Here is a 17,413-nt window from a genome sequence, read left to right on the forward strand (position 1 = left end):
TACACTCCCTTTATCTTTTTCATTTTTTTAAATCAAAATAAATTTACAACATTTATTTTGTTCCCCTGGTGATAAAAAAAAAGTTGATGATAAATTATTTTCTTTTGTGAGCAACAGCAACAGCAACAGCTACTGCCACTTCCAAACCTGCAAGAACCAAGCAACTTTTAGAGCTCTGATCTCAATCCACCGAGAATCCGGAAAACTTATTGCCAAACGTTGTTCAAGAAATTCTACTCTAGCTAGAGGAGCAGTAATTGATTAACCCATCCATCCTTGTCTTTATCCCTTGTCGTTTGTCTTCCACATCCTTCTAAATGCTCGTACCTGATTAATTGACTTTAGAAATGGAGTGTGCAGTGAAGGCATCATGGGCTTTGGCAATTGGTCTGTAACCAAAATGTGCTTTTGGGTGCTTTAGTAATTAGATTCCAGAATCAGTAGAGTCTCCCATCGTTTATCTTGAGTCTGGTTGAGAATATATAACAAGTGGACATTCCTTTACTACAACTATAACCAGCCTCATCATTTCCTACTTTCTTTCCTTTCGTTAAAGAAAATGTTGATTCACGGGATATGATCGACACCAAGAAGGAAAATAAACCGACCTCCGAATCAAAGAAGGAAGGCACACTAACCTTCTAATCACAAAAAAAAAAAAAAAAAAAACCACTAGCTAGTTCTCGCTCATCTTATAACTAAATGCATCAAACATGTGCAAAAATCTGTTCTTTTTCGTTGACTTAGTGTTTCTTTCAAACACTTGTTATGTCTGATTTCTAATATGATATTAGAAACGTTTTTAGTTTGAATATTAATTCCATAATTTACCTCTATTTTTAATTTAATATTTTACGTGTTAAATCGAATTTGTTGAGAAATTAAGAGTTTAAACCAACCATAAAAAGCAGTATTAAATATTAATTAAAAAATTAAATTTATTCTTAGCATAACTAAAGCTTTTTAACCTTATTGTTTCATAACAGTAAGTGACCTATGAAAAAGGTTAAATCACTCTTACAAAGTGACTTGACCTTTTTCCATAAGTTGGTTTTCTGTTTTTAAGGATTATGTGGCTTAATTTAGGGTAGAGTTGGATTGAAGGAATTGTAAGAGACCTCAATCCAACCGACATTAATTAATATTAAGTGTAAACAAATTATTTTGATGATAAAATTGCAAGTTGTGGAATGAGTTATATATATATATATATATGCTTTTTCTTTTTCTTTTTTTACAGAGGGGATTTTCGTTACATCAGGAATGTGATGAATTTTCAATAAATTATTGAATGACTTTTGATAGTTTTCTTAATTAGTAAGTGAAAGATTATCCTTGATCTAATTGTAACTTTACAGTTTTCTAAAAATCCGCCCCTATTAAATTCTGGATATGTCATAACAAAGGGAGCAAATTGTTAACGAAACTTGAATAATATTGCCTTATATTGCTAAATACTATAATTCTATTAAATATTCGTTCAACAATATTTATATGACACTCTCAAGATTAATACTTAATATTGCTTTTAAGGATTCATCCCAACATGATTAATCTTTGTCGATTTTGTTTTTTAAAAGAAGGACCTCTAATTAGTTGTAAGTATCACACAAGGATGAATGTTTGATACTATTATAGTATTTAGTATTGCTTTTCTTACCAAACGCTTCTTTTTACTTTTATTAAAAAAAAAAAAAAAAAAAAATTGGGATTTCTCAAACTCTGAAAAGATGTCGTAACATTCATGGTAGTCTCATGTGATAATCGATCACAATATGCTCGAGTGGTTTGTTAATATATATATATATATATATATATATAATGAAAATTTGTTTAAAATATTTTATACATATTTTATATTTTTAGTTATTTATCAGTTATTTTTATTTACAAAAATAAAGAACAAAGTTTTCCTCTAAATTGAGTTGAAGGAATTTCTTTTAACCTAGTTTATAAAAGTGACATATATCTCTTAAACATGTAAGATGTACACGTTTTTTTAATAGTAGTGACAAAATTAGAATAAATTTTATTAAAAATTCATGTATATCTCATATGTTATTAAAAAAAATGACACATATCACTTTTATAAATTAGATTGAAAGAAATTTATTCAACCCAATTTTAAAGAAAAACTTTGTCCAAAAATAAAATAAAATATCATCACAATGGTTAGTATCAGAGTTACCTGGCCCGACAACGTGGCACGCGTTTGGACCCGCTTAGACCTTGCAGCCGCGAACCATCTCTATTAGGATCCTCTCCTGATAGAGGAGAAGCTGAAACCCCCTTGGAGTTATTGCGCGGCTGACAGCTCTTGACCTATCTGTATCCCTGATTTTGTATTTTCAATTTCGATCTTCCAGAGGGATAGAAGAAATGGGGAGCAAAGAACGTGCAAAGGAGAGAAGAGAAAAGAGGCTGCAAGAGATTTCCCTTCTCAGGACCATTCCCTATTCGGATCACCAGAGGTTTGTTTTTTTACATCAATTCTTCTGGATGCTTTTGATTTCGGATTTTGTCCAATTTCTTGTACAAATTGCAATCGTTTAGTGTTATGCACAAACCCACAACATTTTCCCCATCCCTGTACAAGTAAAGCATCTCCCTTTGGGTGTATTTACAGGTGGTGGTCCTCAGAAACCATTGCGGTGGTGACCGGTTGTAATAGAGGGATTGGATTTGAGATTTCAAGACAGCTTGCAGTGCATGGATTGACAGTCATACTGACATCAAGAGACAGTAATGTTGGCCTTGAAGCAGCCAGGGTCTTACAGGAAGGTGCTCTCAATGTGCTCTTCCATCAACTCGATGTCTTAGATCCTTTATCTATCAAACAATTTTCTGAGTGGCTACAACAAAACTATGGTGGTTTAGATATTCTGGTAAGCTTCCAATGCCATAACTTTCTCTGTATTGTACGATTTCGTTGTCTGTTGCTGCGTTACGGATATGTTTAGGGTTTAGGACCAGATGCTCCGATCTTATCTTGCAATTCTATGTAAAATGTCTTCAGTTTGATTTAGCTCTGGCAAACGGAAAGGAACTTTAGATTTAATTGCACTTTGGCTTAAACATGTAGAATGCTGCTCTACATGGATATTGTATATGGTGCAATTTATTTCTTTCTTCTTTTTTCCATTTCCTTTTGGGAGCTAATATGATGTAATTATCAATATGTATACATTTTACATATTAGCCTCTATAATGCAAAAATATATTTTGCAGGTAAATAATGCTGGTGTTAATTTCAATCTCGGGTCTGATAATTCTGTTGAATATGCACAGAGGGTTGTTGCGACCAATTATTTTGGCACTAAAAATATGATTCAAGCTATGATCCCATTGATGAAACCTTCTACTGCCGGTGCTCGAATTGTTAATGTGAGCTCGCGATTAGGTAGATTAAATGGTAGGCGAAACGTAAGTAAAGAAATTCTTTTTGTCCTTCCTATCCGTTTTTCTCATTTTCTCAATCTTGGCTAAATTGTGCTTGCTTATTGTTGCTGTAAAGAGATGCATGTTCTGTCTTTCAAATCAGACAACTAACGACTAAATGTAGATGCTTGTTGTGCCATGTGGTTGGTATTAACTGTCTAATTAGTCGGAGATGAAACGGGCTGCGAGTGGCAGAATACTTTGACTCTCACCCATAGTTACTGCCTAACTGTATGTAGAAAACTTTTTATTTCTTCCTTTATATCATTTTTTACCCTAATGATTCTGGCACTTAAGTTTCTAGTCAGAAACGTCTGTTTTCTTAGCTTATTCTTTGTTAATGTAGATATTCTGTTGAACTCCTCCTATCCCTTTTTCTTTCTTTCTTTTCTATTTTATTTTTTTATTTTTTAATATGGTAAGAGACTTTCAAAGGTTATGTACCATTTGGTGAATGGGGTGCTGTATCTTAAGTAGGGTCAAAATGTCCAAGCTCCATATCAAACTACTCATGATTTGCCCGACTGAAAGAGATATCTATTCTTTTTTATTTTATTTTTTTTGTTGGTCTTTGGTTGAGACCTACAGAGACTTGAAGACGTGACTCTCAGACAACAACTAAGCGATATTGACTCACTCTCAGAGGAACTGATTGATGGGACTGTATCCACATTTGTACAACAAGTAGAAGATGGCACTTGGACATCAGGTGGCTGGCCTCAAACATTTACTGACTATTCAGTATCAAAACTTGCTGTTAATGCTTACACCAGGCTAATGGCGAAGGTACTCTCCAACCGGCTAGAAGGTCACAAGATTTATATTAACTGCTACTGCCCTGGCTGGGTGAAGACTGCTATGACAGGTTATGCTGGGAACATTTCAGCAGAGGATGGAGCTGATACTGGAGTATGGCTTGCCCTACTTCCCGACCAGGCTGTAACAGGGAAATTCTTTGCAGAGAGACGTGAGATAAACTTCTAAGCAGTTAGGCTGAAGACTGCTACAGGGTTTTGAGAACCAGTTATGTTTTCTCCTTGAGCTGGTAAATATCCAAAAAACCCAAAAGAGAGTTTGAAGCTGTTAAAGAAGATGTGTTGCTTCTCAAGGATTGCCTTGTGGAATTTGTTGATGAATAGACCCAGGAACTGTCACTTTTGGTATGGAGATGATTATGATGAATACCCTAATGTGTTTGATCTCGAATAGGGATGTCAAGCACTTCTGGGTTACTCCCTCGGAAGTCAAGAATATGTTTATTGACATCTGTTATTAGCATACCAATGCCACCAAGTGGTTGGGATTTAAGCCATCCTGTAATGCTAGTGGAAATTTTTTTATTCATTTGAATTTTAAGGGTTCTGTCTTTTCATGGGAAGACTCATTTTTCTTGGTTGTGAGATCATTATATGCGATGTTGTTGCTTCACTAATTACAGGAGTAGAGGAAATTTATGATTAGCAGCCTCATCATGAACTTTTTTTTCATTAAAATATGTTAAAAATTTATGATGTGGTGCTCGGTTACAGTAAAAGAAGATTGGAATGTCTCAATGGCTTAGTTAACCCGGTGAATTTTATTTGAACGGCTGAGTTTACACTATGGACATCACGCAAATGTTAAAGAAGGATAACATTGCATAAACATTACAAGTTCTTGATTGACATTCTAACCAATTGAAAGGAGGCACAGAAATGAATACAAGAAAATAGAATGACGATTATTTTTGTAGAGTAATGCTATTTATTATACTTTTATTTAAATTGTTTTTGACATATCCGCACAAGAAGGAGAAGAGAATTCGAGCTAGTAATTTTCGCTTTATTATGCGTAGTCTCTTGAAAACCTCACTTATATTTAAATTTGCTGATGTAATATTTTTAATTTTCTTTTTCTTTTTTTAACAATGATTGATTCAAAAGTTGATCAAACAATTTTATGTCAACGTAATGAAATAAATGAGATAAAAGTGAATAGAAAATATCCCGTCTCAGTGAAGTTGGCTCTTCGGCACCCATTGCTAGGGGTGGGCAAAATCTGTCCTAACCCGCACAACCCGACCCACCCGCCCAGCCTTGCAAAGACCAGATTTCATCATTTCAGTGTTAAATTTGTAAATCCGGGTTGGATTTTTAACTATCCGTGCAGGTCAGGGTGGGTTGCGGGTAAGAGATTTTAAAATTACCGGGTACCTGCCCCCGCCCCGCAAACCCAAATAGAAAACGCTAAACTCTTTCTTACCTCACACGTCAGACTGGATTTGAGAAACAGAGGGGAGAAGAGAAGAAAAGGGAGAGAAGAGACGCAGCACGAGAGAGGAAAAAAAAACACAGAAAGAAAAGGAAAGAAGAAGAAAGAGAAGAAAAGGGAGAGAAGAGAGGGGGAGCAAGTGGAAGAGAGAGACGCAGGTGCCAGGAGAGAAGAAGAAGACGACCCGCACAAACCCGGATTACCCGACCTGCCCCGCAAATCATGAGATCCGGCGGGCAGTGTCCAATGAAGCCGGGTCTCGGATACTAATTTTAATACCCGATTGGGTGCGGGTCGGGTACGAAAAACACCCAAAAACCGATCTGATCGTCCCGACCCATGGCCATGGGCAATCTAAAATCAGATATGACTAATAAAGGACTCGGAACATAACTGAAGAACTCGCTTATCAGGGAAACAAAAAGAAAAACTGAAGGACTCGTGTGCGGACGAAGAACGGCCACGGTGTTGCACAAAAGGAGAGACAACTCGGCAGGCAAGATTTTCATTCTATTAACCCCGACGATTCTCGACGTCCACAGCCAAGCATCTGATTTCTGGAGTGAAATGGCGAGTTTGAGAAGAAGTCTGATTAGCGTGCACGGAATCCTCAATTCCAACCGGAGCTTCGCCTCGGCCGCATCGTCTCAGGCCCTTTTCGGGACTCAATATCGTTGGGTTCCTGGTTTTTCTCCGATTGCCAACTATAATACTCAGTCGCTAGATATCGATCTCTCCAACGAAGAGAGCAAGCGACGCTTATTTAACATGCTGTTATATAGGAGCAAACAACGAGGGTTTCTGGAGCTGGATTTGGTTCTTGGGAAATGGGTGGAGAAGAATATTCATTCCATGGATGAGAACGGTATTAAAGATCTCGTTCGCGTCCTTGACCTGGTATTCCTTATCTTTCTCTCTTCTATTCTCATGTTTTAGCTTTGATCATAAGCCCTTTTTACATGAATTCTCCTTCTTAGCACCCCAGAGGACATGCTTTTAATAATTCAAATATCGGTTCTTTATCTTTATTTAAAAAAAAAAAAAAACTACCATTGTTGTATGCCTGCATGCCTCGATTGTTATTTGTCCAAAATTATGCCGTAAGTTAGAGAATTATGTGTGAAATTGATGTCCTTTGAATATTCATAACATGGCTGGTAGAATCCTTCGGTATAAGCAAAGTGGTTCTTTTGATGTTGGCTTCAAGATAAATAATTCTAATACTCATGACATTGATATGTGTGTGTTGGAATGTTGCAGTTTGTGACCTTAATCTGCATGCGAAGTATGTATTTTACTACATTGCCTTCTTTCTATCTGTTGTGGGGAAGAGTCGAATCATGTATTTTGCATGTCTCTGATCCTACAGTCCTTCATCGACCTTGAACACTTTTGGCCTACACATCAATGTGCCAATTTTAACCTCAAAGATAATTATACGAAGTTAGGCTTCTTCTTGACCTGTTTCCAATGTCTAGGTTAACCTGTATTCCGTGAATAAATAGGATATTAATTGCTTTATGGCAGACAAAGTTTTGTTCTATGGAATTTGATGAGGTGTTTGTAGTTTTATGATATTTAGTCATATTGAGTTTCTCACGGGCCATATGTTTTACCAGTTATTACCATTCCAATTTACGTACTTCTAGTTCATGATAAAGTTTGGGAGACTCTCTGTAAGTTTTGTGCATCATGTTAATCCTAACAGCTACCTGAATTTGATAGAGACACGATCAAGTTAATGGTAATAAAAAATCCTGAACTAATTAAATATGGTTCCTAACTAACAATGAGCTAAAAGCATATAAACGCTGATTGTTAAAAGACGTTTCCATGTGTTTAATGACATTGGCTTGAAATGTAGTGAAGACATTGGAAGCTGATCTGTGGGATTTTAGGTGCTTTTGATAATGAGTTGTAGGTGTGTTTCCGGAGCAGTAGCTTTCTTCTTCAGCAATCTTCCTGAAGTTGTCTCCTTCATTTGCAAAAGACAATTTGTTATTCTTATTTTGAGTCTCTTTTTCACTTGTGCACAATAGCAGCTTCTTGCTGAATCAAGTAATCCCCATGTTCAATCGATCTGAACTGGGTTTACTTTAAGGGGAAAGGAGTTGAATCCTTGCTATGTTCTAATTTCTGTAAGGATCAAGTTACATAATTCCCAGGTGAGGAGGGTATGCAAGGGATTTTTAGTTGAGTGGAGTTTATATATATATATATATATATATATATTTGAAGCATTTCTCAGTATTTATCATATAAATTTGACTGGACATTAGAATCTCAAAAATGAAGTGGGATAAGCTATTTGCTGGGACAGTGTATCTTGGACAATTGGGGGGTGGAAGGGACGCTTAATTACTCCTTGGGGAAGAGACTAATTATTCAATGTTAATTTGGCATTTCTGTTTTTCAGGAAAACCCGGATCTGTGGAAGTGGCTTACAGGCCAGGAGCAACCCCCTGAAGCAGTGAAAATAAATCCGGTAAGTTATGATCAAGTGATAAAAGTTTTATTTAGTAGTTTTCTTTCTTTGCTTATTTTTTGGAGTTCCATTTTCATTCCAAGTTACCGAATGTTATAGGTGTTTACTGCTGTGCGTGACAAGGTTATGAACAACCTCAACAGCCATGCTGCTCCAGAGACACGAGCAACACCTGGGCAACCATGGGTAAGAGGGTGGGATGATATCAAGAAAGGTTCAGGCGGCCCTATAGCCGGGAACCAGTAGTACTTCTGCAATTACCTCTGATCTAGGTCTTGAATGATGTCTTTTACAGCAAAGTAAAGCAATAAAATGTGTCTGTATTTTCCATTTGTATTCCCATGCCTAGCCATCTCTACATATTAATGGCTGGCTGTAGTGAATTAAACCATTATGGTCGCCTCTCCTCGCCTCTAGGCCCATGTGCTGTATCCAAAGTTGCTTATTGTAATGTTTTATACTTTGGCCCGAATAGCAAATTCCAGTTTGGTATCCGCACTCATCCTACATTTTTATTTTATTTTTTATGTTTCGTTATATTGGGATTTGATGTTTACATGGAACAAAACCTTCTGCAACACAAAGAAAGTAAAAGGAAAAACAATTGTCAAAGCTCAAAAGCAAGAGCAGGATTCAAAATACCCAAAGCATGCAAAGGTTACCTTGGACTAAAGAGAAGCTTGGCCACAAGTGAGGGTCAAAGCGTAATTTCGGCATTCTCAATTGGGAAAATCATATATAACTTTGTGGATTACATTCCTCCGGACCTCCCAGTTGTCAACTTTCCTTGCGCCTCTCTCACACAAGCTATCATCTCTTGAGAGCAAGTAAACAATGGCTTCTGCAATCAACCCAGTATCCTTCTCTCTTCTCGTTCTTGTCTTCTTTCCTTGGACATCAGAATCAAAATCCAGAGAGAGAGATCCAACTCCGGCAGCGTGGCCTCACCAATTCCACTCGGTGGTCTTCATGAACAACAGCGGCACCCTCCAAGTGGTGGACCTTTGGTACGACTGGCCCAAGGGCCGGAACTTCAACATAATCCAGAACCAGCTGGGGAAGCTGATTTTCGACCTGGAGTGGGACAATGGCACCTCCTTTATCTACACTCGGGATTCCAACGAGGAGTGCAGGGTTATGCATTTCCCTGTGGGTATTCTCCGCCCCAACTGGCTCCAAGGCGCAACCTACCTCGGCCAGCGCCACGTTGATGGTTTCCTCTGCAACGTGTGGGAGAAGGTCGACTTCATTTGGTACTACGAGGATGTCCTCACTAAAAGACCTGTTCACTGGCTCTTCTACACAGGTACAATTCATTTCCATAATTCTCATTTCTCACACGCACATCTCTGTGTATATATATATATATTGCCTAAAGTCGTCATTTCAATTTCAATCTCAATCAAGTAGGAACCTATTCTTCTCCATATTTAATACCTACAATGAATAGGGTAATTTTAATCTTGGGTCCTGGTAAACATTGATTATTGGAGTTGGAGCCGAATTATTTTTGTCATTGATTATGATTTTGTGAGAAATTGGTTTCCATTTTTATGGAGTTCAGGATATAGTGCTCATGTGATGACATTTGAGGTGGGAGCAGTGCTTGAGGATGCCGAGTGGCAGGCCCCTATTTACTGTTTTAGTGCTGGTGAGGAAGAAGAGAGGATGAGCCCCGTGGTTGGTGGTGCTTCTCATGGAAGGTTCATGATGAGAGGGATATCCAATGCTTCTACTACAGCGTAAATGGTGTAATCCCAATTAGAAAAATGATATCATAAAATTAAGTAGCATATATCCTGTACGTGCAAGTGGAAGCTTCTGTTTCTCTTCTTCACATGTAGAATCATTTTTGTGTTGTGGCAAATAATATTTGGGTGATTTTGTTTTATCAATCTAGTTGTGGGGTACCCTTTACAAAGTTGCAATAGCATCGCTTAATTTTTATTTTATTTTTTCTAATCAATGGCATCGCTTAATTGATTATACTGAAAAGTTCCTTCTTATCGGTGCTACTGCAAACTTGCAATACCCCAGTGTGAAAAAATATGAGCGAGGGCATATGATATTAAATTCATATAGCACCAATTATGATAAAAAATTATTATGTTGAAAGTGGAAAAAATGAAAAATCGTAGGTAGGACCTTAATTATAGTAAAAAGATTAGCCAATGTTCTTTAATTAATAACTCAAATATGGTAAAATTATTTAGTTTCAAGACATTAAAATCATTAGATTAGATGATGATAGTTTGCAAAAAAAAAAAAATTGCCTAATCTTGAAAGTTTTCTCAAATATGTTATTTATTTGATAGTTTGGTTTATTTTTAGAACCAAAAGTTTTACAAATAGACCCAAAAGTCGGGGCATAATTTTCCTAATAAGTGGTGGACGTGGCAAAGCAATGACAAAAACTCAAGACACTAGGCTAGCCGATTTCCAATAATCTTATCTCAGACTCAAAAGTAGATACATATTATATAATTATCTTTTAATTATATATATATTTTTAAAATGTAATAAATTAACCATTAAATTTATGTATTTACACAAGTTCAATGATAGCTTGGTTACCAATACAGTAGGCGTAAGCAAAGGAAGAAAAGAGATGGGTACGGGAAGTCGAGCGCGGGGACTGGTAGTGAAGACCCTGCTACTGATTGGAGGCGCGGTTTTGCTCAAGCGGCTCACCAAGTCCACCACTCGCTGGGACCATGCTCGCATAGTTGGTAACTCCCTCACTGGCCAAAAGGTACCCACTACTGAATACTGATATTCCCCTCCTCGTCACCCACCCATCTCTTCCATTTTCAATCATATTATTTATTCAGCCATTTTAGTGATATGTTCATGGGGGGTAATGTGTTTGAATTTTATGATAGTTTTCCATGGAGCAAGCATCCAGAGCTCCTGACAATTACTTCAATTTCAGGTACTACCGTAGACCTCCTAACCTATTATAATTCATGTTCCTATTTTGTTGCACATTAACCACAACTTCTCAAGCTATCAGATTTTTTCTTCAAACTCATTGCTGAGCTTCTTATCTATAACCAATCAAGCATCTCTAGACATGGGTTCTTTCTAAAACATTCAAAGGACTCTTTTTGCTCCAGTTTATTACCTTTTGTCTTTTGTCTCTGGCTATCTGGAGAATGCTTACGTGCCCAGCAGCAGAGATAGTTGATGGGTCAAAGGCTTTATATTGTGAACAAGTGAGTATATAACTCGCTGCCTATTTCCTTATCGAAGAAAACAATTTAGAAGTTTTCAATGGCTTTCTGTTCAATATCTTTATCGATATTCTGTCAGTTGCTTTGTGCCATAAAATAGCTTTATGATGGTTTTATTTCTGTTGCTAGGCATTCTGGAGGACTCCCCACAAGCCCTTTCGGCAGGTATGCTAGTGAACCCTATCAGCTTTCAAACTTGCTGCATTTGTTATGCATGAATATTATGTGATAGAAATGGTTTCCTCGGGTATTGACTCCTTGATTCTGCTCTCTTTTTTTCTTTTCTTTTTTTTTTTTTTCTTTGGGTGTGTGTTTTATTGAAAGTTCAATTTCAATGATGTTCATGTAAATAGATTTCTCAGTTTAGGGGTGAATTTTCCTGTATTCTTTCTTCAGATTGAACCATGTGGCGCAAGCCTTGTTATTTTCTTCAAGAAACATTTGTGCATTTATAAATTCTAACTTCTAACCTGTACTGATTGCAGAGATTCAACATGGTCAAGCCTTGTCCTAAAGAGTTGAAATGTGATGTTGAGGTTGGCATATACTCTGTTTCCCAGTTTAGTTTTGAGGAGCATAATAATGTTCCTTTGCATTTTTCAATGGTGGAACTCTTTTTTTTTTTTTTTTTTGGAATTTGAGTAACACTTCAACGTTTTTAACTTTGCTCAATGGGCAGGTAAGTTCATATGCTATTAGGGATGTGGAGGAATACAAGAACTTCTGTGACCGCCCAAAGGACCAGCGCCCGCTGCCTGAAGAAGTTCTTGGGGTAAGACTTAACTTGCTGCTAAGTTGTTTGCTGATAAGCATGGTGATGTCTTAATATATCTAGATGGGATGTTGGATGCTTAGCTATCTTTTTCCTTCTTGAAGTGCTTCTAGCGAGAATGGAATTGAAAGGAAATTTTCTGATATCATAACTTTTCAGTTTATTTGGAAAAGCAGTTGTATAATTTTTTGTGGCATGTGGCATGCCTCGCTAGTTTTGTTCTTTTAATGTGAGACAAATCTGATGGTAGATTCTGCTTCTTAGTTGAATGGTAGCATGGGCTAACTTACCCAAGGCTTAAGAACAGCGTAGAGCTGTACAGCCTGTTAGTCAAGCCCATAAAATGGTCCGTACGCTTGATTTTAGGTTAATGCTTCAGCTTTTTGGGAACCCTCGTTAACTTTGATTCTTGATGTATTGTCCTGCACTAATCGCATTAATCTTGCCAGTAAGGTTTCATGCCTGAGTGTGAGACTGACTGAATATATTGATTTGAATGCTTTCAAATTGTTACTTGTGGCTAAGGTGGAGTTCACATTCTCCGAATGTCCTCTACTTGTGCAGGACATTGGGGAGCATTTAACAACAATACATCTGAAACGCTGTGAGCGTGGAAAACGCTGCTTATATGAAGGTTCAACTCCACCTGGCGGGTTTCCTAATTCATGGGTAATTGTCTGTTGACCCTATTGCCATCTTTTTATTTTTTTTGTTTTTTGTTCTGTCTACACTCCCCTTGTATGTCAGCTGTCTGCAGTAAAACCTGGGAGTGGGAAGTTGATTCCTCCTCAATACTGATCAGTCCAACTACAAATATTCAATGATAACTTTTCTCTCTCTCTCTCTCTCTTCATGACAGAACGGGGCAACGTACTGTACTTCGGAGCTTGCAATCTTGAAGAATAACGAGATACATACATGGGACAGGGGCTATGATGAAGATGGAAATCAAGTCAGTTTTTTGTAGTCTTAATTTGCATTTATTGATATTACCTTGATGAATATTTGAAAGTAGTACTCTGGATTGAGATTAAGGCAGAAACCATAATGAGAATGCTTTTGTTAACTCGCTACAGGTTTGGGGAGCGAAGGAAGGTCCTTACGAGTTCAAGCCTGTACCTGCCTCTAGTTTCAATGACACGTTTTCTCCTTTAGATTGCCCTCCTTGGCAATCGATGGAGAAACGAATACAGGGTTCATTTATTTTGCAAGACTGATCACTTGTCACATATAGCAATTATATGTAAATCTCTCCGCATTCTTAAACTCCTATCAAATAATGACTCAGAATTTTGTTTCGTGGAATATTCACCAATTTGTAGGCAAAAAACATTGTGTGGGACTGAATAATGGGTTGGTTAAAACACATGCAAAATTGTAAATGACATCCGTTTATGTGATCATCAATCCATGTCTGGATATGTTTTCTTTGAGTAGCAGGTAATGTGCTGCTTCATATAAATTATAAGGTGCATGTCATGGTCCTGTAGTATGACAGACGATTTCTTAATCTGGGGAAAACTGTATTGCTTCATTAACTAGCTTGAATTAGGATCATCCTCATTTTTCCAGGAAACATCTTCTACCGCCTAATTGAGGACAAAAACTTCAATGGCTTTTGTTTGTTTGTGCTCAAAACAGAGAGGAAATTAATTTTACAGCAATTAGATTTAGGATCGTGATGGGAAAATGTAAAGTGGAATATGAAGAAACTTTGAGAAATAAAATGAAATTACAGGAAATTTTTTGTGAACCCTAGTCGCATAGGATTTCTGACGGCTCAACTATTCAGCTAAAGGTGCTATTGAGGTAGAAGTATAATCCCGCAAGTGCCACAATTCCCACCACAGCTGCGATGGGGAGCGCCCGCCTATTGCAAAGGGAAAGTACTTTGTTGTGTTGAATTATGCAGAAAGAAGAAAAAGGGGAAAGAAGACATTTGATAATCCTACTGAAATAAGAAAGGATTTATGCTTACCCAATTGCTTCGTCTCTCTGAAGTTGTTCTTTCCGTGCCTTGCGAACATCTTTGTCATTGGCATTTTTCACCACAGCAGGTTCATACGGCCTAAATCTCCGCTTAGGAGCACCACAGACTGTAAAGCACAATTGCAAGTACTGATCAGGAAGCGTATTATCGCCATCAACATTTTCATGCCTTTTGGACAGGTGACTTCATACATGGACCGGATGGATTATAAAGGCGTTTATAGGTGCAAACTAGTCTCACTTAGGTGGGTGGATTGTCACATTTAAAGGTGTTTATGGGTACTAAGTCTCATATCGGTTACCAAAAATGCACTCTACATCCGACTCGCAAATTAAGGGTTCTCTACATTTATATCTAAAATAGGTAATCAAAAGCTACTTTTTCTATTTTACTTAATAACTTTTCAAATGCACTACAAATCCAGTTATTTATTCTTTCTCAATATCATTTAAATATATTTCTTTATTATTTCTTTTATTTCATTTTTTAAACATATACTTACTCTAAAGAGAGAGAGAAAGAGGGAGGGAAAATCGTACAAAAAAACTTCTGCATTCATGCTTCCCCACATTTGGGAAAGTTCTATAGATTAAATGCAAAAATGTATTTAGTTTAGAGAGATGAATGAAAATGTTTTTTAAGGAGTTGGTTAACCATTTTACAAGTTGAAATCCAAAATGCATAAGCCATTATGGATATACATAACTTTATAAGTAATTTTGAAAATGTTCAATTGTAACTTGATTCATCTTTTTTAGAATAATAGCTACATGTGACTAGATCTTTTCGAGCAAGTGGCTATTTGAACTACCCAAAACACTTTTTTTAAAAAAAAAAAAAAAAAAAAAAACTATTACCTTTTCAATACAAAGAAACTCCACAGATTATCTATTCCACTCTCTACTTTCTTTAATTGTTATTTTTCAATGTGCCAAAGGATGGTGGTAGTACACCTATGTTTTGCTTTAACAATCTGAAAAGAGTTCACAGTTGGAGATGCTAAGCAGTGACACTATATGTAAGAAATAACAAGCGCACATTTCTCATTGCACACACAAAACCACCATCCTGTGGCCCGTGGATATGACCCTGAAGTCCTGAACTGTAGCTTTTCCCGTTTGAACAATTTACAGAGGTAGTCATTAACATGATAAAGTTTATGGTTTGTTTTGTTAACCAACAAAAATTTGGCCAATTCTAAGAAATGAACACAGATTATTAAAAACACAGAGAGAAATAGACATAATTGCCCTCTTTAGGCATTGTCTACCTATATCTAGATATAGGTGTTGTCCTAAACAGACATTATTGTCAGAAAACCTAAGACAACATTATCTCAAAGGGTTAGTAATGATTGTTAGAGAATATGTTGAACGGTAGTTGTAAAAGGAGAAAAGATTGAAATACAGAAGGGGTGAAAATGATTTACCAGGACATAAGTACTTATCAGCTAGTTTCTCAAAGGGAGTTCTGTCATTGTAAATATACCTGCATCAGCAAAATTGCCATATGATTAGCCAAATAACATTCAAATCCAAGTCGAAAGAAGGAGAAAGAAGAAAGAAGAAGAAGAAAGAATACCCGCAATCGCGACAAATATAGGATTGCTTGGAAGCGACACGCATGGAGAATCTGGGTGCAGCAGAAGCAGGAGTACTCTTCAGTTGAGGAAGAAGCAAGAGGTTAAGCGATGGAGAGAAGAAAGACGACTTTAGAGCAAAACGATTGGATGGTCTTCGCAGACCAGCATTGCCGATTGTAGCCAAAGAAGAAGCTGGTAAAGACTTGTTTGATATTGTGTGAGGTCTGGAGGGTGGCTGCAGCTGCATGGCCATTTTCTGTGAGCCTCTCTTCTTTGAGTTCCTCTCAAAGATGTAGTAGTAGAGTGGGAGGGAGTTGGAAGTGAGAAGAGGGGATGTGCGATAAGAGAGTGGAAGAGTCTAGATACAAAGGGAAATAATGTTTTGGAGTCGCATTCTGTGATGTAATTGGCTGCCTGGAACATCTTGTGGAAGCGTGGCTTTCATACTCCCCACACAACTCCTCTTCACCCACTTTTAGTCTTTTACTGCCTTTCTTATCTTTTTTGGACAATTTCTTGCCTATGTTTTACAAGGACCTACTTTACCCACGCATATAATTAATTGGGTTAAATGCCTTTCCATAACTTGTGGGTATAAAAATTAAATAGTCACTTCAGTTTTCGAAAATGTCACAAATGGTATTTAAAATAAACAGATAAACTAACTTAGTATTTATGTCACGATTTTGTTAGATTTTTTGATAGAACTCCACGTACCACCCCTTACACGTGGATTGGTACTTGTGTTTTCAATGCGACACGTAGATTGGTACCTGTATTTTTAGTGCCACGTCAGATTAAAAATTAATAAAATAATATGTAACCCAAAAATATAAAATAAAATAAAATAAAATAAACCAAAAACCTAGAATCAAACCAATCTAAAACAACCCATCGGTTAATAAAAATAACACCAATTAACAAACTTTAAAAATAAAAAATTTGAAGAGTTTTGGGATGGCTGGCCACCCCATTTTGGCCATAGGTGTGGCCGGCCACCCCCATTTTAGCTAGGGGGTAGCTCAAGCCACTCCCAATGGCCAAATAAGGGTGGCCAAACCACCCCCATGGCCTATAGGGGTGATTAAGCCACCCCCAACTTGCAAAATGGGGGTGGTTCAAGAGCCTTTGGGGTGGCTCGGCCACCCTCGTTTGGCTTGGGGGTGGTTCAGTCACTCCCAATGGCCAAATGAATAAAAAAAAATTTTAAAGGGTTTGCCTTTGGGGATGGCCAAAGCCACCCCTGGCCGACCCCCGTTTGGCCAAGGATGACCAAACCACCCTAAAGGCAAACCCTTTATTTATTTATTTATTATTATTATTATTAGTATTTTCATTAGGCCATTGGAGGTGGTTCGGCCACCCCCTGGCTGGTCATTGGGGGTGCCTTGAGCCACCCCTAACTAAAATGGGGGTGGCCAGCCACCCCAAAACTCTTCAGATTTTTTTTTTTTTTTAATTGATGTTATTTTTATTAATTGATAGGTTGTTTCAGATTAGTTTGATTTCAGGTTTTTGGTTTATTTTATTTTTTGGTTACATATTATTTTATTAATATTTTAATCTGACGTGACACTGAAAACATAGGTACCAATCCACGTGTAAGGGGTACATGGAGCTCCATAAAAAAATCTAACAAAATCGTCATGGAAGTACCATGTGG

The 17,413-nt window shown here is 37.2% G+C and overlaps 5 protein-coding genes across 5 annotated transcripts; 4 read left to right on the forward strand and 1 right to left on the reverse strand.

Moving 5' to 3' along the window:
* The first annotated feature begins 2,210 nt into the window (after positions 1-2,210).
* On the forward strand, positions 2,211-4,838 carry LOC132176394 (uncharacterized). Its single transcript, XM_059588587.1, has 4 exons — positions 2,211-2,471; positions 2,627-2,885; positions 3,229-3,423; positions 4,027-4,838. Exons 1-4 carry the CDS (start codon positions 2,380-2,382, stop codon positions 4,420-4,422), a joined length of 942 nt encoding a protein of 313 aa, XP_059444570.1. The 5' UTR covers positions 2,211-2,379; the 3' UTR covers positions 4,423-4,838.
* Positions 4,839-6,079: 1,241 nt separating this feature from the next.
* Positions 6,080-8,667, forward strand: LOC132175238 (succinate dehydrogenase assembly factor 2, mitochondrial). The gene is made up of 3 exons (XM_059587110.1): positions 6,080-6,585; positions 8,105-8,173; positions 8,273-8,667. Exons 1-3 carry the CDS (start codon positions 6,256-6,258, stop codon positions 8,417-8,419), a joined length of 546 nt encoding a protein of 181 aa, XP_059443093.1. The 5' UTR covers positions 6,080-6,255; the 3' UTR covers positions 8,420-8,667.
* A 98-nt stretch (positions 8,668-8,765) lies between these two features.
* LOC132175237 (uncharacterized protein At4g14100-like) lies at positions 8,766-10,094 on the forward strand. Its single transcript, XM_059587109.1, has 2 exons — positions 8,766-9,479; positions 9,738-10,094. Exons 1-2 carry the CDS (start codon positions 9,008-9,010, stop codon positions 9,917-9,919), a joined length of 654 nt encoding a protein of 217 aa, XP_059443092.1. The 5' UTR covers positions 8,766-9,007; the 3' UTR covers positions 9,920-10,094.
* A 619-nt stretch (positions 10,095-10,713) lies between these two features.
* On the forward strand, positions 10,714-13,483 carry LOC132174820 (chromophore lyase CRL, chloroplastic). The gene is made up of 9 exons (XM_059586506.1): positions 10,714-10,925; positions 11,056-11,105; positions 11,328-11,388; positions 11,536-11,571; positions 11,892-11,942; positions 12,086-12,178; positions 12,743-12,847; positions 13,038-13,130; positions 13,255-13,483. The coding sequence occupies exons 1-9, from the start codon at positions 10,782-10,784 to the stop codon at positions 13,393-13,395; spliced, it is 774 nt and encodes a 257-aa protein (XP_059442489.1). The 5' UTR covers positions 10,714-10,781; the 3' UTR covers positions 13,396-13,483.
* Positions 13,484-13,818: 335 nt separating this feature from the next.
* LOC132176732 (uncharacterized) lies at positions 13,819-16,132 on the reverse strand. The gene is made up of 4 exons (XM_059589016.1): positions 15,750-16,132; positions 15,598-15,656; positions 14,157-14,274; positions 13,819-14,048 (listed from the first exon to the last, which is right to left on the reverse strand). Exons 1-4 carry the CDS (start codon positions 16,001-16,003, stop codon positions 13,967-13,969), a joined length of 513 nt encoding a protein of 170 aa, XP_059444999.1. The 5' UTR covers positions 16,004-16,132; the 3' UTR covers positions 13,819-13,966.
* Between the last annotated feature and the right edge of the window lie 1,281 nt (positions 16,133-17,413).

This window comes from Corylus avellana, chromosome ca3 (genome assembly GCF_901000735.1).
Source record: "Corylus avellana chromosome ca3, CavTom2PMs-1.0".
NCBI classification, from domain to species: Eukaryota; Viridiplantae; Streptophyta; class Magnoliopsida; order Fagales; family Betulaceae; genus Corylus; species Corylus avellana.

Bases quoted from the DNA above. Each gene is read 5' to 3' on its own strand.
- LOC132176394 (XM_059588587.1), top strand. From the start codon at position 2,380: ATGGGGAGCAAAGAACGTGCAAAGGAGAGAAGAGAAAAGAGGCTGCAA. The intron at 2,472-2,626 runs GTTTGTTTTTTT...GTGTATTTACAG, and splicing joins CCCTATTCGGATCACCAGAG to GTGGTGGTCCTCAGAAACCA. The intron at 3,424-4,026 runs GTAAGTAAAGAA...TGAGACCTACAG, and splicing joins GATTAAATGGTAGGCGAAAC to AGACTTGAAGACGTGACTCT.
- LOC132175238 (XM_059587110.1), top strand. From the start codon at position 6,256: ATGGCGAGTTTGAGAAGAAGTCTGATTAGCGTGCACGGAATCCTCAAT. The intron at 6,586-8,104 runs GTATTCCTTATC...TCTGTTTTTCAG, and splicing joins TCGTTCGCGTCCTTGACCTG to GAAAACCCGGATCTGTGGAA. The intron at 8,174-8,272 runs GTAAGTTATGAT...CGAATGTTATAG, and splicing joins AAGCAGTGAAAATAAATCCG to GTGTTTACTGCTGTGCGTGA.
- LOC132175237 (XM_059587109.1), top strand. From the start codon at position 9,008: ATGGCTTCTGCAATCAACCCAGTATCCTTCTCTCTTCTCGTTCTTGTC. The intron at 9,480-9,737 runs GTACAATTCATT...TATGGAGTTCAG, and splicing joins TCACTGGCTCTTCTACACAG to GATATAGTGCTCATGTGATG.
- LOC132174820 (XM_059586506.1), top strand. From the start codon at position 10,782: ATGGGTACGGGAAGTCGAGCGCGGGGACTGGTAGTGAAGACCCTGCTA. The intron at 11,389-11,535 runs GTGAGTATATAA...TTCTGTTGCTAG, and splicing joins AGGCTTTATATTGTGAACAA to GCATTCTGGAGGACTCCCCA. The intron at 11,572-11,891 runs GTATGCTAGTGA...TACTGATTGCAG, and splicing joins CCCACAAGCCCTTTCGGCAG to AGATTCAACATGGTCAAGCC.
- LOC132176732 (XM_059589016.1), bottom strand. From the start codon at position 16,003: ATGGCCATGCAGCTGCAGCCACCCTCCAGACCTCACACAATATCAAAC. The intron at 15,657-15,749 runs GTATTCTTTCTT...TTGCTGATGCAG, and splicing joins TATATTTGTCGCGATTGCGG to GTATATTTACAATGACAGAA. The intron at 14,049-14,156 runs GTAAGCATAAAT...CCTTTGCAATAG, and splicing joins CAGAGAGACGAAGCAATTGG to GCGGGCGCTCCCCATCGCAG.